Here is a 23,185-nt window from a genome sequence, read left to right as displayed (position 1 = left end):
AGTAAGATGCAAAATGTTCTATTTTTAAATAATGTTCAAAAGGGCATGAGCACAATACTAAGATACACTGGAATCAACGTATAAGTCCAACAACAGATGAGTGGATCTTGAAGATGTGGTACATATATACAATGGAATACTACCTAGCTGTAAGGAATGCTGCAATAATGTAATTTATTGCAGCAGTTTAAATGGGTTTTGCCTAGAATACTCTTGGCCCCAAAGTATAGTGAGGAGAAAGAAATAAATAGAGTGAAGGGGGAGAAAGACAAATGTGAAATAGCAGGGGACGGGATTCAAAGGGGACCCAGGTACATTGATGGTATTAAGGAAGGACAGAACTAAGTATCTAAACCTTGGAGTCAACAACACTGAAATCATGAGACCTAAATTTTAACAAACTTAAAAAAAGTGCCTGTTGTGATGGCAGACTGGGCGTAGAGAGTGGGATTGACACTGAAGGTGAAATGATCAACTATGAATAACTTTTAAAATCATAATGCTGAGGGATGGAGAGATGGCACAGCGGTAGGGCATTTGCCTTGCATGTGACTGACCTGGGAGGGACCCAGTTTGACTGCTGGCATCCCTATGGTCCCCCAGCCTGCCAGAGCTGATATCTGAGTGCAGAGCCAGGAGTGACCTCTGAGCGCCACTAGGTGTGGCCCAAAAATCAATCAATCAATCAAGTTTAAAAAAAATTTAAAAGAATAAAATCACAATGCTTTTTTGAAAATTTATTTAAAAAATGCATTACATAGTTGACATAACTAAAACAATACATTTGTTTTAGGAAGACCAAAAGCAATATGACTTTAAAAAGAAGAAAACTGAAAAAGTAAAGAGATGGACAAGAAAGGAAAGAATATTTTTGAAAATTATTGAATCACAACAAATTCATTAAGGCAAGTTTAGTAAGCTCTTCTTTTTTTTTTTTTTTAAAGGATAAGAGTTTAAAAAGTACAGTAATAACGGTGTGAAAGTGGCAATCATTGTCATTTGCATAGGCCCAGAAAAATATGGGGAAAATGGAGGGAAAAAAAAAGCCTTGGCCTAAATACAAGGAGACCTTATCCCTGAAGTTTTCTGACATAAGACTGACTCTGGGTTCTAGGCATACTATGTTGTCCAATACACACAATGCTTTAAATAAATCACAATGCTTTAAATAAAAAATTAAAACAAAAAACATGTTCTACATGAATTCTTTTAATTTACTCTTAATAATGTTAAGATTAATTTACATAAATTATGTTAATATAATTTTCAATACATTAACTTAATTTAATATATTAACTTACTAATTTAATATAAGGAGAGATGAAGTCATGAAATTTTCCTATACATAGATGTACACAGAGTCTATCATGCTGAGTGAAATAAGTCAGAGGGAGAGAGAGAGACACACACAGAATAGTCTCACTCATCTATGGGTTTTAAGAAAAATAAAAGTCATTTTTGCAACAATCCTCAGAGACAATGAGAGGAGGTCTAGAACTTCTAGCTCACTTCATGAAGCTCACCACAAAGAGTGGTGAGTACAGCTATAGAAATAATTACACAGAGAACTACCATAATTATATGAATAAATGAGGGAACTGGAAAGCCTGTCTGGAGTACAGGTGGGGGTGGGGTGGGATAGAGGGAGATTTGGGATATTGGTGGTAGAAATGTTGCACTGTTTTACATGACTGAAACCTAATCACAATCATATTTGTAATCAAGATGTTTAAATAAAGAAAAAAAATATAAAAAATAATTTAATATAAATGCTATAATAAAATGTATACTCTGTGACTAGGTACGGATCTGATCACGGTACTATTTGAATTAGTATTTTATTCATCGACAACTAAAATGATATTAAATACTGTCAACATAAAGTAAGATGAGATAAAAATAAAACAAATATATGATATCTTTTTTTTGGTTTTGGGTCACACCCGTCAGCGCTCAGGGGTTATTTCTGGCTCTATGCTCAGAAATCACCCCTGGCAGGCACATGGAGACCATATAGGATGCCGGGATTTGACCACTGACCTTCTGCATGCAAGGCAAATGTCTTACCTCCATGCTATCTCTCTGGCCCAAATATATAACATCTTTTTTTTTTTTTTTTTTCGGGCCACACCTGTTTGATACTCAGGGGTTATTCCTGGCTACGAGCTCAGAAATTGCCCCTGGCTTGGGGGGACCATATGGGATGCCGGGGGATTGAACCATGGTCCTTTCCTTGGCTAGCACTTGCAAGGCAAACATCTTACCTCTAGTGCCACCTCGCCGGCCCCATATATGACATCTTAATCAATGATATTAAATCAATCTATGGAAAGATTCTTAATAACAATAAAAAAGGATTCAGTACCAAGAAAAGAGCTCAGAGACCTGTGGATTTAGGGTTATCAGTAATGTTATTCCAAGAAAGGCAATGTTGCAGTAAATCAGAAATATTTTTCAGGTATATATTGAAATTATGTAAGGTGAGATTGTAAGTAATAATTAGACTTTTAAATTATCTTATACCACAATAGATCATATTCTGTCTGTTGAAAAAATCCAGGCAAATAAAGGGGGTAGGCTTTGATTCAGACTATCATCTTCACTTAGATATCAGTGTTACATGAATTTAATTGGCATGAACTAGTCAAAGACTGAGTAATATCAGAATGGCCTGTTTGTGGACCTATATGACAGAACATGTTGACTCATCCAAAATTGTTGGATAACAGAGCTTCTCCTTAAGCCTAGGTGGCACCCTCTAAAGCAAACTAATGATAGTCTGCCTTTGTCTCATTTATGCAGGTCTGAGGAGTTTCTAAGTATAGATTATAGATTTATAAGGAAAGAAAAGATAAAGAATAAAGAGTCTGCTTGTATAGTCTACATGCCCAAAAGGAAACAATTCATATCAAAGCACAGCTGACTTTAGGCATATTAACTAATTCTATACTAGTTATGAGAAGAAAACTATTCATCAACAACAAAAATTACATATGTATTTTATGTCACACTCACCCCAAAATTGGAGGCTGCAAAGCGATCAGAAGCAGAGACATTGGTGGAAGCAGTTGTGTGAGCATAGTAAGCATTGATGTTGGCCAGTAAGGTGCTCATCACTGCTGGCACGCCAGGACACATATACTTAGATGACAAGCATGCAAAGTGCCTAAAAAATAGCATACTGAATTTGAAGACTCTTCAGGGTGTGCAATGAAACTCAAGTAATAAAAAATTTCACTGATATGCATGATGTTCCAATCATCTTACCATACAGAGAACTTCATAATTTATTCAAACATACAGCTAATGAACATCTGTCATATACCAGACCCTGTACAAAGTGTTAGATTTTTTTAAATGTGATAGTCTAGCACAGAAAGTAGGTGTCAGAAAACAAGTCAATAATTCAAGACACCTATAAAAAAGAGTACTGTGGAAACAGGAAAATACTGAATCATAATGGTTGAGGGCTGTGATGTGTAGGCAGGTTTGTTCTTACTTAGTCCCCACCTTTGTCCTCATGCTCTTTTCCTTATCTCTCAGTTCTGGAGTGGACAGTCTAATTACTTCTCCTAAGTTACTAATAAACAGACTTCCTTTATAAATATACTATATTTGTCTTGGGTCATAGACCCACACCACCCAGTTCAAAGAGAAAAGCAATGAAACACTAACAAACTATCCTAAGAACATATCCACCCTATTAGTATTACTTTATTAACCACCCTAAGATTTATTTGCTATTTCCCAATGTCCCAGAGGATACTCACGTCATAGCCTGATATATGGACTCAATGCCATAGCGCATGGCAAATTCATCCACAATTTCTTGGGCAGTCTCATCAAAATACACCTTCCATGCATCATCTCCTCTAGCCTCAGGGATCCGAACTCCTCCACTGCCCTGAATGTCAGTGAGGTAATGGAAAAGGTTCTACAGGAGACAAACAAAGAGTTAAATACACATAAAAATAAAAACAAAACCCGATTGTAAAGTTTAGGAGAATGTCAATAGAGAAACTCTGTCATGTAAATAACTGTTCATTTTGTGGACCTAGTAAACAAAAACAACTGAATGATAAAATTATTATTTGGGTTGTTGATAGGAACATTATGAACACCAAAGGCAAAATAAAAAGCAGGCCCCAGATCTTCAACCATCTAACAATACTATTTATTATCAAAGGATTACTCCCACTACTATGGCTACCTCACCTCATGAAGACATGTATACTGCATGTGATATGGGGCTACTTTTTCTTCTCCCTTGATTTCCACACTGATCTGTAGTCGGATAGCCCCTGAGACGGCTGATTTGTCTGTCCTCTTCTCTAGGAAAGAAAGAAGACCAAATATTGTCACCAACGTACCAATAGATAGTTCAAAACCTGGCTTAACTCAAGGAAGAGTGGTTCTTATCTGAGGATTCACCTTAAAAAATAAATTCACTCCAATAATGGCCTACTCTATCCAGGTGGAATAATAGGTGTGCCCAAGAGTCTTAACAGCATTAAGCATTAATGTGAAGATTAAAGAGCTTTCTGAACTCTGGACAATATCTAGTGAGTGAGTTACAGTCACTAACACTCCTCTATTTCTTAACTAGACCCATGGTCAGTTTCCTGCAGGAAAGGTAAGCTTAGTACAGAAGTATGCTCTGAGATTAAGTGGTAGTTTTGTTAGACAAGATTTTCCCTAGGTTGTTTTAATGTTGTCTCCCAGAAACTTTCCCTGCTCCTATTTTCTCACCCAAGTTATACCAGACATCCATCTCGCCGCTTAGAGTTCGAACCTCAATGATGGTTTGGCCAAGGAAATCATCAGACTCTCGTTTTAGTCGCTGTTTCACTCTTGACTTGATGTCATCATCCTCATCCCATACACGCACCTTAATGCGGTCAGAAGAATTGTGGCACTCACTGAGAGAGAATTAGGCATGCTCTTTTAGGAAGAGACCCAGAAATCCTATTTCCATTTCCTCCAATTCCCTCCCCACAGTATCATCAACTACACTGGAGGCCCTGAAGAAATAAAGGGGACAGAAAACAATGGTACTAAAAGTCCCACATGAGGGAGACTAGCCCAGTAATGAATAACTCGTCATTATTCTCTATAACTCTACTCCTACTACAATTTTTATATTTGTTTTAATTTTAGATACTGTAATCTAAAAGCTGTCAAGAATAGGAGATCAAGGCAAACAATGTTCCTCAGACCTTTCCACTAATGTCTCCAGGTTTCTTCCCCTGCTAAACACAACCCCCACACTACCCATTTTTATTGCCCTATAATAAGAAGGGATAAAGGAAAGATAATTAGGGACAATTCTGATTTTCTGTGAGCCATAAGTATGAAAAAAACTAACAGGAAAAAGGCAGGGAAGATGCCATAAAGACCAGGAAGGACTTGTAGTTCTCTTTCTAGAATCCAATATAAAGTCAATAAAAATGTCAGTGTTCATTGGTCTTACCTACTTAAATTGCTAACTCCTCCATCTACCGAAATAAGTTATTAGCAAACTTATATCAATCTTTATACTCATTTGAATCATAATTTCTTCTGTCTTGATTTCATTGGGAAAGAGCTTGTCCAAGATCCTCCCTGTACCACCTGCCACATGCTCTCCTTCCCTAACAGTTGCTTTCTGGGTCCTTTGCATCATATAAAAGTAGTTCTCAGCAGACGGCAGAATTTATTGCTCCTTTCCCTTGATTATACTATCCTTACACACTCCACAGTATACTATAACTATTTATCTGTTGAAAAATAATAGACAAATAAAAACAATGAACTTCTTGGTATCAGAAACTTATTTTATTATTTTAAGATATTCAGTGTCATGTATAGAATAAAGACTTACTAAGTAATTTAATAAATAGGTAATGTTGGGCAAATATACTATAGAGTTAATTCATTTAGAAATAATCAAAGACTAGAGAGACAATATAGCAGAAAAGGCACTTAAGAATTTGACAAACACTGCAAGTGTTTGACTGGATTCTACCCTAGTATCCCATATGGTCCCCCAAGCACAGCCAGGAGTAAGCACTGAACATATCCAGGTGTGACCCCCCCTCAAAGAAAAATAAACCATAAGGACTGAAACAGGAATCATTATCAGATTTTCAGAGAAAATCACTTCCTCCAGTAACCATTGCCCCTGATTAAAGACTGATCTTATTATGACTTAATCCCATTTAAAATGTTTTTGCAAACAGCCAACAAAGGTTCTCTATATAACTAGTAGCTTGCTTAGCTGATTCAGATTCAACTTCCTGGTCATAGGCCTTAGGATTAGAATAGTATTTGAATCATCCAAACATTAGTCCAAGTTCTAGATAACTACAACATTTACTAGTTTCTACAAGTTTAATAAAATAGTCTGTAAAATGTAAAATGTAGAAAAGAATGGGGTTTGGACACTGATGCAGAGTGTTGAAGAAAAACAGAAACAACCCTCAAACCCAAGATTTCATCTTCGATTCAGAATTACACCATATAGAACCTTCTCAACTCCTTAGAAAAACCTAGCACTTTCTAGGCAGGATGGCAGGGCTCAGAGTTACATGACAGAGTGTCTATTTTCTAGGGAGCAGCCACTGAAAAGTAGTGAGGGGTTCCCCAGGACCCCTTTGCAGGTCTAACTAAGATGAGATTTGGGTGAAACAACCTTGAATAGCATAACTTGTGAAAATAAACTCAGAGAAAGTATAGCTACAATCTAAACATCATGTAAGAAAACGTTTTTTTTCATTGCTTCTGCTCTATCCCATTTAAGGACTCAAGTCTAGAAAACAGAATTGAATGCAGATCCCCCCAAAATGCATAGTCCTATTAGATAAAGTTAGATAAAGTACTCTGTGACTTACAAATGGAACTTCTCCTCCCAAATAGGATTTAAATTCCCAAAAATGGTCTTGGTACGCTTCTTGGTCTTGCCCACTTGCACAGTCACATATGGGTCACTGGATCCTGTCTTATCCTTGGCTTGAAGACCCTGGGCACACACCACTGCAACCCAAACAAACAAATCACAAAATTAGAAATGATCTATAACAATACTCGTTGTTCTTAGAACAGCCTCTTTATGAATTTTCACAGGAACTCTAATCTCACTCTACACATCTATCCTTGCTCCTGGATCTTAAAGCCTAGTCAAGAATTCAATCTCTAAGTTCTGATTGACCATTTATTCCTACATATTGATCCTTACTCTCTATGATACTTGTAAGTTTTAGCTACTCTCCTCCATGTAGTAAACCACTAGTTTGCTACCAAAGATCTCTGATCTGTGTTCCTTTTCCCCTATTCCAGCTCTTATATCATACTGTTAACCAGGACAAGAATATCAGGTTGTTACCAAATCTTCGTATCATCATTTACATTGTTTCTAGGTACCAGTACTGCTTCACCCATGAACCCCTGTACCAGGGTGTAGAAGAGGGATGATGAATAATGAGTCCTCTCTTTCCACCTCTGTTCTGACTTCTTTTTTCCCAGTACCCTGATTCCTCATGCTTCCCCCAGGTGCCTTTCCATAGTCTCACCAGTGATGGTAATCTTGGCTGACCATTTAGAGGTACCATCCAGGACACTCTGCTTCACTGTTTTCATCTGTTGCACATGGGCAACTTTGCTCATGGTGAACACATCCCGGATAACTTCAAATATTTCTGGCTTATTCCTTTCACGGATCTTCATGCGATCCTTCATAGCCATGATAATATTCTGAGTCCGGTCCTCAGCTCCATGTTTACAGCTCTTCTCAGCAGCCCCTGAAGGATAGTCATAAATAAAATACAGGGCTGGTTAGACTTCTTACTAGGCTTAGGGTAAGGCTGAGAACTGGGGTCTTGGAGTGGTCACGGAGCAGTTACAGAAGCCTAAGAATATTGGGATATCTTTTGGAAAAGTTAATAACTCTGTAGCATATTGAAATTTAATATTTACACAGTAGAGTTTGAGCTTATTCTTTTCCAGGGTATGACTTCTAGTACTAAATGGTACCCCCAAGCACCATTAAGAGGAACCCTTAACCACACATCAACATGTGTAGCCCAAAAGTAAAATTACAACAACGAATATCTTAGTTATTAGAGAGGGATGGTAAATGGGCATGATAACACCATTAGCACATGAAAATGCCAAGTTAGTGATACAAGTAATTGGGATTCTAATCCTGACTCCACTATTCCTAAATAAGAAAATATGTTCCTCTAAAAATAGAAAATGGCCTTACTTTTAGTTTTTTTTAAACAGGCATTATATTATATAGTGTATGTATTTGATGATATAATATAATACAATATTTGGCATGGAGTAAATTATCAATAAACAGTCCCCCTTGTTCCCACCATTTTGCTATCCTGACAGGACAAAGGAAAATCTTCACTAGCTTATGATCCCAAAGAACTCAGAAGTTCATGATAACTCAGAAGTTATCATGATTTTTCTGCTGCCCTAAGGATTAAGGCAGAATACAGATGACTTCAGTGTATTCTACCATCCAGCCTTTGCAGAGCTGGAGGCATCTTTTCTTCATTGGCACTGAAGACCTAAGCTATTTTGTCTATTTAGCTCCCAAAGACTTTGGCTTTATTTATAAAACTTGGATCAAAAGTAATGGCTAACATCTGCTGCCTACTCCAGGTATGAAGAAGCTAACAGAAGAGCATTACCTTTTACTCTGTGCTTTATAATAGTTTTTCAATCAAGAGCCATTTGGCCCCTAATATACTCCCAAAGATATTCTAAGGGGACAACAACCAAATATTGCTTTAGAAGGGAGAAAAATAATGTTGGATGGGCATGATCTGTCATGATTTGTAAGAGGTTGAGAAGCACTACTTTAGTCTTTAGCACAAGATATTAGCTAATAACTGAAAACAGATCTAGGTTGTATCCTACTCTCTTTTGTTTGAGGGCCAGACCTGTTTGTGTTTAGGGAACCATATGAGATGCTGAGATTAAATTTTTGTTGACTGTATTCAAGGCAAATGCCTTACCTACTGCAATATTACTTCAATCCCACACTCTAATTTGCCACTTAGCATATCCTATATAATGCTATTTCAAAGACCCGAGACTCCACTGAAAGACCACAAAGAAGATGGACACTCTGACTACAATATAGTATCATAGAAGATTTCCAGCAAGCAGTCCATACATGAAATCTGGGTGCTAGGTCTCAGAATTAAGGAAAGGGTCTGCTATTGACCCTTTATTATGGGGTGGGTCAAAGCATTACTAGCACTTATTTTTAAAAAAGCTTTTCAGAGTTTCATTTCTTCTGCTGACATTATTATTCCTAGCCTTCATGTCTTCCACAGCCATGTCATTGGCATCAATCTAGAGCTTTTCCAAGGAAGGCATTTTAATTGAATAATTCCTTGAGACTTCTCCCTGGACCCCTTTGATGCTGCATATCTTTCTTGGAATAATTAAGAACTTGTGAGTCTAAAATTATCTTGCTCTTATTACAATCCCTGAAGCTTCCATTGCTATGAATTGATTCTAACACTAAGGAGACCTAAAGAGCAAAGAAAATACTTCGCCATGGACCTCACCTCTACTCTTTACTTTTCTTGGTGTCTAGCCATAGTGGTGCAGGACTGGCAGGCAGAATATAAGGAGATGGGAATTTGTAATACTTGGTCAGAGAGATAGTAATGCATTAACTGGGTTCAATTCCCAGCAGCATATATGGCCTGGTACCCAAAGCACTGCCAAGAGTGATACCTAAGCACAGAGCAAGGAATAAGCCCTGAGAACAGTTCCCAAAACAAAAACAATAAAAATAAATTTGTAGTACTGGATATCTCACAGCCATTACCATGTAAGCAATGGCCCAGCTTCACAGCTTCACCACTAATCTTAGAAGAGATGCAAGCCAAGCAGCTGAAACTCATGGGTAAATAATTCTTTTAGCTGAAAATTCTGGGGCACCATCAGGAGGGGGACAAGAACTGAGTCCCTGCAATGCTGAAGCTCCAGCAGTTGTACCCATACACTATAGTCACCACCATGCAAATGACCCGACTTCACTGCTTCAAAACTAGTCTCTGCAGAGATGCCAACCTAATGAAAATTTCCATGTATGTATGCTGGTTTTCAGGGAATGCTGGGATCATCTTGGTGAGGGGGTTGGCAGCTTTCCCCAATCTCCATACTGCTAGAAGCCTCAAAAGTCACACCCATAGCCACAGCCATGTAAGCAAATGTCCACTTTCATCATCAATCTCAGAAGAAATGCTAGTCAAGCCAAGCTGATGAAACTTACTGGCCCAGTTCTATAAATCCTGGAGGTCCTGGAAGACATGGGCACATATGTATCTGCCTGACACTTCCAAATTCCACAATATTGACAGACCAATAAAAGCTACCAAATTAGATGAGAAAGTAGAATAAAAGCCTACTAGCTCAATAAATAAAAACAGTAACACATAAATAAACCAGCACAAACAGCTTAGTAAAACCTCAGATAATGATTTTAGGGGCCGGAACGATGGCGAAAGTGGTAGGGCATTTGCCTTGCATGTGCTGACCTAGGACAAACCACAGTTCAATCTCCTGACATCCCATATGGTTCCCCAAGCCAGGAGCAATTTCTGAGCACATAGTCAGGAGTAACTCCTGAGCATCATTGTGTGTGGCTCAAAAAACAAAAATAAAACAAAACAAAACAAATTACTTTAGTGACCACATTTGGAGATATAAAATTTTTCACTTTTACTAAAATTTTTTTTGATGATTCCATTAGCCATTTTGTGATTCCAAGCAATATAAAGCAAATTATTTTGTTTCTGCTAAAGGGGTTGATGTGAGAGGTGATAGGAAACTGGGGACAATGGTGAGGGAAAGTCAAAATGGTGGTAGGATTGGTGTTGGAACACTGAATTCCCAAAACAATTTTATGAACAACTTTGTAAACCATGGTGTTTAAATAAAGTTTAAAAAATAAAAAATATAATTTTCCTAGAGTCTAAAATTTAGATAATTCCTCTGTGAGAAATCTAGAATCTCACAGAACTCTAATGAGTTCTAGTCCTTGACTACATATGCTGTAGACATTTCAGCAATCTGGTTATTATGATGTACATACTACTCAAGAGCAGCCTCTGGATCATCTGAATCCTAGAAGACATTTTACTTCCATCAGAGAACCACAAAAAGTCAAAAGAACTTTTCTTGAAGATGCTTAAAAGAATGCCTTAAGACCTATTTTGGGGATAGCAATTCCCTTTGACTCAACAACCCATTTTCTTTGGAAAGCAAAGAGCTTGGAATTAGATAGAATGAATGAATGACTATTTAATCACATGAGATCTTTTATGTCAGTCCCTTTGGAGAAGCCATACTATTTCTGCTCTCTATCCCTCACCCAAAAGAGGCACTTACGTTGTAGGCAGTCGGCATTGAGCAGGTCCTGGCACTTCTCGTGGCACTTGACTCCACACTCACTGCAGCGCATGCCCTGCCGGGCAATGCCCCAGAGCAGGCCTTCGCATTCATAGCAGTAGGTTGGGGTTGTGGCTGTCCAAACCTCAAAGTTGTGGGGTGTAGTGCACGAAATAGGATATATTAAGGCCTGCAGGGTTTTCTTATACACATGAGATTTCTGAAAGACATGTACCCCATCACCCACCAATGACTATAGAGTCCTGCTGGAAGATGACATAAATGAGTCCTATGCAAGGCCTGACCTTGTTTATCTTCAAGCAGTGGAAATGATATTTCAGCTTGGCGTAATAAATAGGCCTTTCCGACAGAAAAAGGCCTAGGGTAGCATGGTCTTGATCATCCAGGATAGGTCTGACCTAAATGCTAGGTGATAGCATTGTGTTAGCATTCAGTATTTCAAAAAAAACAGAGGGTACTCGGTCTACTAAAACGCTGACCACATTCCAACTTAAGACTTGAACTTGCCTCAGGTCTTGACTTTCATCTTTTCCAATGTGGAAAACTGAAAACATGTACTATTTATTCTTCCATTAGTAATGTATGGCTACAAGAAAAGATGAGTGGGTAAAGAAACTCTGGTATGGGGTCAGAGAGATAGCATGGAGGTAGGGCATTTGCCTTGTATGCAGAAGGATGGTGGTTTGAATCCTGGCATCCCATATGGTCCCCGAGCCTGCCAGGAACAATTTCTGAGTGTAGAACCAGGAGTAATCCCTGAGCGCTGCTGGGTGTGACTCAAAAACAAACAAAAAAAAAAAAAGAAAGAAAGGAAGGAAGGAAGGAAGGAAGGAAGGAAGGAAGGAAGGAAGGAAGGAAGGAAGGAAGGAAGGAAACTCTCGTATATTTACACAATAGAATAATACACAGGTATTAGAAAAAATAAATTCATGAAATCTGTTTAGACATAACTGGATATGGAGAGCATTATGCTGATCAAATGAGTCACTGGGAGAGGGATAAACAGAAGAATCACACTCATTTGTGGGATATAAAATAAGAATAGTTATGGTAAAAATATCTAAAGACAATAGAGGACTAATAGGAGTACTAATCCATGGTAGGAAGCTCGTCACAAAGAGGTCAGGGGAGAGTATTTAGGGCAGAAAAGAAATCACTATTACATGACAGTTGGAAATGATCACTGGACAAATATTGCAAACCACGAAGGAAGAGGAGGTGGAGGAAGAAGAGGAAGAAAAAGAGGAGAAGAAAATGTCTACCATACAGGTAGGGGAGGAGTAGGGAGTTGAAGAGGGAGGAAAACTGGGAACATTGGTGGTGGAAAACGTACACTGGTGAAGGATATTGGAACACTGTATGACTATTCAATCATGAACAACTTTGTAACTGTCTATCATGGTGATTCAATTAAAAAGCTATTAACTAAAAAAACATAGGGCTAACACTCTCAAAAGTTCAATTAGTAATGCTACAAAGATATCACAAGTTCTGTCATAAAGTCCCCTGGTTCACTTACCAGTTCTTCATCCTTGAGAGAAGTACGTGTAGCCATTGCAGAAGTAATGCCTGCTTTCCGAGACTGGACCAGAGACTATGAGAGAAACTGCTGTCAGCCATGGCTGTAACAGAACTATTTGACTATAATTTACAATCATTTATTTTTACTGCCACTCACAGATCTGCCTGTGGGGAATATGTACAAATGTCTCAGATTAAGATCTTAGAGAACTATCTTTTTTGTGTGTGTCGGTGGTGTTGGTCGTAGGGGTTTGGGTCACACCTGACAGTGAGAGAAATATTCTTAATGTTAAAATGGCACTTCTCTTAGGGCCAGAGAGACAGTGTATCAGGTAGGGTACTTTCTTTGCATGCCCAGCATCCCATAAAGGTCCCATGATCACCACAAGATGTGATGCCTCCCCACTACCAAAAAGAATAGCACTTCTTGTTAGATATCTAGCACTCAAAGGGCTTCTTTTTCATGAACATAGTTGAGTTTCCTATCCTCTCCTAAAAATTTCTTGCTTATAGAAAGGCAAAGGAAAATTTAAAATTTATAATTATAGTAAAAAGACATCCTATTAACAATCCAACAGACATGTATACTGTTCAAGGAATCACATTTAAGAATCACTGAGAACAGTGATTCCAAGTTAACCATTAACTCTTGGTCCCAGTCCATACCCACACATAGTCTCAGGTAGCTTTAAAAAACAGCAGCTCAAATAAGCAAGGAATTTGACTAGTCAAATCAAGAAGTGGCTTAATTTTGAGAGTAGGGACTGCTCTGCTTGTCCAGATATGTCTGCCCCACCCTGAAAGCACAAATGGTTTTCTGAAGGCAGTGGATACTGGAAGGGCTGAAGTAGTATCAAGCTAAGAAGGACAAACAACTAAGAGTTGGGAGGGGCTTAGGTAAGGTGGATTCAAAGAGGATAGAGAGGGGTTCTGGAGACACTCACCATAGCCTGCAGGGAGGAGAGCAGAGAAAGCAACAACATGATGTTAAAGCCTTTCAAAGGAATGAAAACTTTCAGAGGCAACTAAGAGGTCTTCCTTAATAGTCAAAATTAAGCCAACCAATCCCTTCTGTCGCTCTCTACTAACAGCTGTCTTTTATTCAGATAGTTGACACAGACTCAAGGTTTAGAGTTCCTACTCTAGAAAGGCTTATACCAGAAAATAAAATATAAGCAGTGTTAAAAGACAGAGGAGGGGAAATAAAAAAAATACTTTTACCTAATCAGCCACAAAAAGAGGATAGCAGAGGATAAGAAAAAGTAGAAAGAAGGGCCCGGAGAGATAGCACAGCGCGTTTGCCTTGCAAACAGCCGATCCAGGACCAAAGGTGGTTGGTTTGAATCCTGGTGTCCCATATGGTCCCCTGTGCCTGCCAGGAGCTGTTTCTGAGCAGACAGCCAGGAGTAACTCCTGCGCAATGCCGGGTGTGACCCCCCCCAAAAAAAAAAAGAAAAAGTAGAAAGAAAGTGAAAAGATAAAAAGAGATGTTAATACAGGGTAATACTAATAGAATGATGACATAAGATATCTTCATTCAGTTAGTTCAATGACCAGCTGGTGGGAGAAGAGGAACATAGAAAGAAGAAAAAAGATAAAAGAGAAGATAAACAGGAGATAATCAGGGAAGGAAATTAAGAAATAAAATCATGGAAAAAGGTACTTTATCCAACTAAGGATGGAATTTGGGGGTGGAGCAGGAAATAGGACAAATGACAAAGGAGAAATAATAACAATGAGTGGATTAAAAAACAGAATAGAATGACTAGGATGCGAAAAAGGAAAGAAATAGTATCAGAGAGATAGTATAGGAGGTAAAGTATTTTTCTTGATTGCAGCCAACCCTGGTACTAGGTATGGCTACAATCTTCCTCTCTAATCCCCACCCCAGAAGACCAAAAAAAAAGGAGGTGAAATGGAATAAGAAAAATTCAGTATTATTTATATTATTTAACATGCAGCTCTAATAATCTTGGAAAGCGTAGGCCCCATGCCACATTTCAGCACCTCAGAAAATTCCTTGATCTGATCCTGCCTCAGGAGATATGATCAAATAGGAGCTTCTGGTCTTCTTGAAAGTACCAGAATCAGATTCAACAATTCCTAAATTTGTTTCAATTCAATTGCACAGATTTTGATCATTATCTCTTGGTATCAGACATTGTTTTCAGACTAAAGGTGAAAGAGTCTGGAAAGTTAAAGTTTTAGGATACTTTAAGGATTAGCACATGTTATACCACATACTATACCCAATGATCTAGTTAGAATAATTAAGTCAGTAGAGCAAAATAGCAGAAGATGTCCAGTTTTGTGAACCCTACAAAGTTCCAGGTAATAGTCTAGGCTAATAAAGTACATAGGATTCTACTAAGGAACTAGGTAGAATAAAGTCCTGCTGAAACTATAACTAAGTCCAAAAGACTTTAAATAACTTGTCATCAGAACATATCAATATATCAGATCAATACTATCCCTTAAATAGATCCCTATTGGTCCTGATGGTTTGTCAAAGCCCATGGGAAATCACCCAAGACTATAAACTTGCACAAGAGCCTTACTCACCAGATCACTGACAAGTGGCAGTGGTTTCTTTCTGCGTAGATCTGGCATGCTGTCAATGCCATAGAGCCCTCCAGCTGGGCTGAAAAGACAAGAAAATATGTTAGGGCTTTCAGTCCAGTTCAAAGTTACTGGTAGGTTCAATATACTAGTCTCCATTTCGTTGCTCTCGCTCTCTCTGAAGGAGACCTTGAAAGAACTTATGCTTCACAGGACAATACTAGCAAATAAGGGTGCCACAAATTGGGTCAAAGTCAGGCAATCTGGGCCAGAAATATGCTTAAAGGCCATAGTGTATTATTTATATGTAGAAGACTCCACATGCTTCCCAGAGCACTGCTGAGAATCTGTGAATAACTCCAAGTTCTGAGATAGGACCAATGCATGAATACCATCAGTTATGACTTCAAAAGCAAAACAAGCACCCAGATAACCTGCTTTGTTAATTTCTAATAAAATAGCTTCTTTTAATTAATTAATTAATTTTTTCTTTTTGGGCCACACCTGGTTAAGATCAGGACTTACTTCTAGCTCTGCATCCGGGGATCATTCCTGGTAGTACTGGGGCTTATATGGGGTGCTGGAGACTGAACCTGGGGCAGTTGCTTGCAAAGTAAAAGCCTTACCCACTATACTATCTCTCTAGCCCCTAAAGTAGTTTCTTGATAACAAGCAGTGAACTTTGTTTTCAATGAAACTACCAGGTGTAACAAAATTATTTGTAGTAGCTTCCAAAGACTAAGCTGAAGGAAAGGCAAAAAGATACCAGAGGGCATTTTAGAGAATCACTGATAGTTCCATGTAAACATATCTTGTATATGTTTCATTGTCATATATGGATTTTGTAACTCTTAGAAAGAAAAGCCAAAGACCTGAAAAAGAACTTCTTAAAAAACAACTAGTGCTCTGAGTTTATAACTAATTCTAAAAAATACAATATGCACCATTTAAACCAAGGACTTTTTGCACCATAAATGAACTTTTAACAAAAGGGTAGCTCACTGACATGATTAAATCTTAATTTGGAAAAGACAAATCATAAGATAAAACAGTATATAGTAATGTGTTTGATCTTATCTTTCTTCTTTCCTGGCCAAAAGGAAGAGAGGAGGCAGCTACTAAGAATCCTTATGTCAGAAGGCTTTTGTAGAACTAGGAGAGTATGAAGATCTTTAGAAATAATTGGCAGTATATGTGGGTTGAAGTGGGGGTGGGAAGGTACTTAACTCTTTTTTCTCTCAAGAACAGTCAGTCACTCACAGGCAGCAGTGAACAGCTTAAAATGACTCTCTGTTGCAGTCATATGGGTCTTAAACTTCCAGACAAGATGCATAGACTGTGTATACGCAGCTCATAAGGGATGCTACTTATGTTTTAACTTAAATAAAATAGAATAAGTAGGTGATTCACAAGAGTTGAGGAGGGAGCCCAGGGGATAATTAAATCGGATACATCAACAATGAAATGGAACGAAACTATCCAAATGCAAGTATTTTTCCAAGTTCTGTTACATTTTTATTTATAAAGGGTATATTACCACTATTATGAAAATAATAAACATTTCTAGAAATCAGGACGGAGGAATCCTAAAGTTCCTCCCTTGTTCCTGGAGAATCACTTTGCAAAATAACTTTCTTCTATCTCTAAGAAATCGGTCATGTGTTGTATTTTCTTCCACAGAGGACCAACTACTGTACAGTGAAACTTTTCCTTCCTCAAGATCCAATTTATCGAGCTATCTTCCCTGCTTCTCAGGAGACTATATAAAATCCATAGAAACTTCAAAGGGTATTACATACCCCTCTGGAAGCCACTGGGGCAGGGAAGGATCTCCATCATCTGGAATCTTTAAAAAGAGATAGAGAAAGTTAGTAACTCAAAAAGATGAGAGACTGTCTATAGGTTGATCAATAAATATTAAAGTAGCAAGCTTAGAGTACAGGTTACATAACACCACATAGTAACACAGCCATCTTTATGTCTATGCTAATGCCCTATTAGCCAGGAAACAATATGCTGCTGAAATGAACAGTACTTTTTTCCCTTCTAAGCAATGAACAATAAAGGTAAAAACAAACTCACTGAGATTTGAGTGCTTAGGCCCAGTCAGTCTGAGAATCACCAGAACACACACTATATATCCCCTTTGCAATGTCCACTGGTGTACGTAATAGTAAGTCCAGGTGAGGTGAAGGTTCTTTGCAAGTTTTCAAGCCTCACTAAAGCAAAAGAACAACTTCATATTGAATATGGTTTTTCAGCTACATGTATAAGATTCCTTGGCTATGTTCCTCAAAGTCAGATGAAATCTTTTTAGAATTCTCTCTCACCTTGTGATTTGCCTTTGCTTGAGTTCTCTGACTCATTGAGTATACTGTACATTTGATCAACTCTACATAAAAAGAGAGCCCAGCATGGATTTGCATTCTGGTGAATTTCATAAATTCTATAATGAAAAGTTAAACATTGAAGCACCAGGCTGGCGCGGTGGCGTAGAGGTAAGGTATCTGCCTTGCCAGCGCTAGCCTAGGAGGGACCGCGGTTCGATCCTTCGGCGTCCCATATGGTCCCCCAAACCAGGAGCGACTTCTGAGCGCATAGCCAGGAGTAACCCCTCTGCATTACCGGGTGTGGCCCAAAAATCAAAAAAAAAAAAAAAAAAAAGAATTGGAAACAATTAAAAAAAATTGAAGCACCAAATAATTCAAGTTTGAAAATACTTTTTAAAGATTTCTGCACACATTTCAACAAAATAAAGTAAAACAAAACAAATATATCAAGCAGTATGCAGAGAGAGTTCCAAAGCTGTCAGGGGTCGAGAACAATTTCGCATCTTTAAATTTCGCAATTTAGCAAGTCTAAGGCTTCCTATCACCCCCCACTCCCTGAATTGTTTATTTCCATCTCAAACAACTGACCTACCAGCTAGCTTATTCTAGAGCAAATGAGCTCCAAAACAAGGGAGACAGAAGCTGTTTAGCACTGGATTTGGGGTGAAGTTTGGACAGAGGTGGGAGAAAACATAGACACAAAAAAGGCAAAATGTAGAAAAATGAGAGATCAGACAGTTTAGTGGATCCTAGAAAATAAGAGTTTCACTGGGTCAGCAGTAGGCTTAAGATGGACTTTGAATTCAAGGTTCTTCTAAGGTTGTCTATGCTCTTATCAAATCTATCATCTGATGGCTCATAGTTCTTTATGAGACTTCATGAGTCGCTTCCCTGGTTCTCTGGGAGTGGAATCATAGTGGTAAAGGGAGGGTGAACCTCAAAAGGAACCAGCGGTCGCTGAAGAAAGTATAATAGTTTGTGAAGGGTAGTTATTCATAAGTCATCAAATCCCAGAAGCTTTAGCATGCATATATAGAGCACTGAAGGAAAACCAGAGAAGTGGTTTAGTATCTACAGGAGGTACTAAACCAGGGGAGGTAGTACTTATAGGAGGAGGTAGGAACATTCAGAGTGTGTCACACACACAAAGTGTGCCTAACAAAAATACAAGGTGATATTAAGGCTATTGCATATGTGTACATAGTCATTTGGAAAGGATTTGATTGTTTACTAGGTCTTAAACCACAGACAAAGAAAACCAGCAGTATCTTTAAAAGTCTATTGTAGCAAACACAGACCACTAATATACTATGCATTCACATGTCATGGGCAACATCGCAGTTCTACAGAAGCTTATAGAAAGGTCAGGAAGCCTTCTCAGAAACACAAAGCACATTTGCAGAAAAGGCCACAGGCAAGAGGCACAAAATGCCTGCAAAAATTCCTGCTCTCAAATGCAAATCGTAAAAGCATGCAGGGCCTAGCAATGGTTTACAGCATATGCCAGTCTAGAATAATGGGAAAAAATGGGCACACTGCAAAGTAGAAAAGAGAAATCAATGACTTAGGGGTCAAATTGAGAATAAGCATACACATGCTACATTGAATATTTGCACAGCCAGCACGCATTTCTCACATTGCTTTGGGGCTTTCTGCAAGAACATCACAAGCATGAAGCATGCTCACAAACTGCTTTCATGAAAAAGGGCTATCTTCATAAGTCAAAGCTCAGAGATACAAATCATGCACGCGCACACACACACACACATACACACACACACGCACACACACATACACATAAGCACAACCCTCTCCTATACCCAATGCTCAGGAGGGGTGTGTGTGTGTGTGGATAATAGACAACAAAGAGAGCCCAAGAGGGCCAGAAGCATAACCTGATGGGTTCCTCGATTTCCTTCTGCAAGGAGAAAAAGAGTAGGAAAAAAAGGGGAGAGATTAGTAGATTCAGTTCTGTTGTAAAGACCACCAGTTAAACTTTAAGGATATGGAGAAGAGAGGTCCTGTGAACAATGGCAAGGTTTACATTGTCCAACTCTTTTAACTCCTATATTTTCTGATCCTTGCTTTTTAATTTGGAACATCCTAGAAGTGGCTCAAATTGAAAGGAAAAGTCTATTTGGGTATTCAGTTCTTTCTCCCCATCCAAAGTGGTTCACATGCAGATTTGAGCTTTAAGATCAGCTTTGTTAATAAGGGCCTTTCCATCAGGCTACCCAAACTGAGTTATTATAAAATGTCTTCCTTCCTCAGGACCTACATGGACTCACTCTGGATCTGGGATAAGTTCTCAAACTCCAAAGGACTGGTATCTTAAGCCCTTTCCATTTTATAATGTAGGCTTGGTCATGTGTTTGCCCCAAAAGGTGACCATAAATTATATTAAGACTGAAATTACAGCCAGAACAAAGATGCTCAATAGCTATAGACTCTAGAGCATCTGTAGTCTAATGGTCACCATCCTAAATAAAATCACTATATTCTGGGCTATAAATCCATGACTATAATCCTAAGCTTGTCCTGGGTCAGTCATGTACAAGGCAAATGCCCTACCGCTGCGCTATTGCTCCGGCCCTGCCTGTACTATTTTTGCAACTGTTTATAGAAACAATAGCTCCTATCCAATCTCTTTTTTTTTTTTTTTTGGTTTTTGGGCCACACCCGGTAACGCTCAGGGGTTACTCCTGGCTATGAGCTCAGAAGTTGCTCCTGGCTTGGGGGACCATATGGGACACCGGGGGATCGAACCGCGGTCCATCCAAGGATAGTGCAGGCAAGGCAGGCACCTTACCTTTAGCGCCACCGCCCGGCCCCTCCAATCTCTATAAACCACAAACATTTTGAGAACAGAATCACATTAATTTTCTAGCATTGAAAAATTAGCATATAACTTGTTTGCAAGGAAAAGAACCTCCAATTTTTAGAACTTAGAAAACAACAGCTTTTTAAAGGAGAGTTAGTAGGGCATTTGCCTTGCATGCAGATGACCCAGGACAGACCTCGGTTCTATTCTCAGTATCCCATATGGTCCCCTGAGCCTACCAGGAGCAATTTCTGAGCCAAGAGCCATGAGTAACCCGAGTGTGGTAGGGTGTGGCCCAAAAACCAAAATAATAAGAATAAGAATAAGAATAAAATATTTTGTGCTTCCTAACTTCCTAAAATGCATTCTGATTTTTTTCAGTTTAAGTGATACAGAATCCTATCTTTGCAGGAAAATCTCTATCTCCTAGGAATAATCTCTCACAAAGAGGTTCTGGGGCAATGGCATACTTCTTATCATTGTCAAACCACTTTGAGGGGTAGGGATATAAATCAGAGATAAATCATTTGCCTTGTATGTCAGGGGACCCGAGTTTGATCTCTAACACTGAAGTAAAAAGTGGAGGAAGATGAGGAAAGAAGTGGAGATGATGAGAATAGAGGGGAAGGGTGATGAACAATCTTGGGGACTCTGGGGAAGCTCAATGTCAAAAGTTTCTACCTTGCAAGTTTGAGGCTGAGTATTCAATCCCAAGTGCTAGTTTAGATTCCCAGCAGGGCAACAATGTGCAATCTCTGGCACATCAAAGTCTGTTGTGTGCCAAAACTGAAACTGAAAACAATGAGTCCTCCAGTCAGGTAAGTGATCCCCTCAATGAGCACACATGATGATTACAACTAAAGATTGTGGTGTCCAGAAGTCTGCTATTAAAGTGTGTAACTCCAGATATTGCAATATGAAAACCAAAATTAGAAAAAAAGGGGTGATTTTTAAAAGCAAGAAATAGCAATTTCAAAAACATTTTAACATCATTGTAGTTGGTTGTCTAAATACAACTCAACTTATTTGAGCCTACATTTCTTTTACTTTGACATTGGAGGAGGGATAATATAATAACACTACAACTATAAAACAAAAATTCAGGGACTGGAGTACAATAGGAAGGAGCATTTGCTTTGCGTGCTGCTAACCTAAATTCAATCTCTGGCATCACATATGGTCCCCTGAGTCCCTCTAAGAGTGATCCCAAGAGGAGAGCCAGGATAGTCCTAAGCACAGCCAACTGTGGCCCCCCAAAAACAAACAAACAAACAAACAAAAAAGACTTCAATGTAAAGCAATCTACTTCAAAAATCAATTAAAAAGGGGTCAAAGTGATGGTGTAGCGGTAGGGCATTTGCCTTGCACGCAGCTGACCCAGGCTGGACTGCAGTTTGAGCCCCCCAGCGTTCCATATGGTCCCCCGAGCCAGAAGCAATTTCTGAGCGCATAGCCAGAATAACCCCTGAGTGTCACCAGGTGTGGCCTGTTCTTCCCGAGATGTATCCTAAAATTGATTCTTATTTTTTTCTCCCATAGCTTTTTATTTTTGTATACACCTAAATGAAACTATTTTAAATATTTTAAGGAATAAGCATGAATGAGTTATTCAGAGCCTTGGAGATAACTCAAAGAACTGGAACACATGCTTTGCATATAGGCATCCCCAGTTCAATCACTGGCATCACATTGTTCCCTAAGCACCACTAGAATAGACCTCTGTGCCTAGAGTAGCCCCTGGGCACCACCAAGTGTAATTTCCCAAAAAAAGGATAAGTAAAAATAAGGTTATTGCAAGTATTCATTTTCTCAGAAAATATTTTATGAGAAACTACTATAAACCTGATGATACAGCATGTATGAAACAAATTCCCTGAATTTGAAACAAATAAGATGCTTCTATTCCAGTAGGAAGCGTAGACAATGATGATGATGATAAAGTTGACAACAGTAGCTAACACTAAGTAAATATAGTCTGTATCTGTATTTTATTTGAATACGCTTATTTATTTCTGACTACTTTACTACTCTACTAAGTAAATGCTACCATCTATAGGTTTTTGCTGTTATTGTTTTACAACTGAAATCAGGTGAAGGAAGTTGCATAAATCACAGCACAAAGGCTCAATAGTTAAAACAGGCACAATGTCTTCAGAATTTAAAACTACATTTACTATCTCATATATGATAGGGACTCATAAATTTCAGGTTAGAAAAAAAGACAATACTCCCCAATTATAGTGTTATAATTGCTATTGCAATGTTATAAAAGATTATATAAAAAGCTTTACTGACATGTCCCATCTAAGCAGAGACTTGAAGAAAAGCAAGATTGTTCTTTAAAAAAAAAAAATAAACCTTTAGAAAGATTCACAAAGAGAGTGCTCTAATATACTAAATCAGAAATGAAAGGATACTACAGAAAATCAAAGGATAATCAGAAATTATTTTGAATCTTTATGCCACAAAAGAGAGAACCTAGAAGAAATGGATAAATTCTTGGACACCTATGACTTCTTAAGGTTGAAACAAGATG

General features: G+C 38.4%; 1 protein-coding gene across 1 annotated transcript in view; it reads right to left on the bottom strand.

Annotated features, from left to right (window-relative positions):
- UNC13B (unc-13 homolog B) overlaps positions 1 to 23,185 on the bottom strand; it is a 246,002-nt gene that overhangs the window by 22,616 nt on the left and 200,201 nt on the right. The window contains exons 11-20 of the mRNA XM_049772923.1: positions 17,298 to 17,344; positions 15,502 to 15,580; positions 12,938 to 13,012; positions 11,398 to 11,617; positions 7,548 to 7,775; positions 6,870 to 7,011; positions 4,750 to 4,919; positions 4,216 to 4,331; positions 3,771 to 3,934; positions 3,016 to 3,166 (exon numbers count right to left, since the gene is read on the bottom strand). Coding sequence (XP_049628880.1) covers positions 3,016 to 3,166; positions 3,771 to 3,934; positions 4,216 to 4,331; positions 4,750 to 4,919; positions 6,870 to 7,011; positions 7,548 to 7,775; positions 11,398 to 11,617; positions 12,938 to 13,012; positions 15,502 to 15,580; positions 17,298 to 17,344 — 1,392 coding nt within the window. The remainder of the gene's footprint in view (positions 1 to 3,015; positions 3,167 to 3,770; positions 3,935 to 4,215; positions 4,332 to 4,749; positions 4,920 to 6,869; positions 7,012 to 7,547; positions 7,776 to 11,397; positions 11,618 to 12,937; positions 13,013 to 15,501; positions 15,581 to 17,297; positions 17,345 to 23,185) is intronic.

Source organism: Suncus etruscus, chromosome 1, assembly GCF_024139225.1.
Source record: "Suncus etruscus isolate mSunEtr1 chromosome 1, mSunEtr1.pri.cur, whole genome shotgun sequence".
Taxonomy (NCBI): Eukaryota; Metazoa; Chordata; class Mammalia; order Eulipotyphla; family Soricidae; genus Suncus; species Suncus etruscus.
The sequence above is the reverse complement of the archived record's forward strand: the minus strand, read 5'-3'. Positions and strand labels throughout refer to the sequence as shown.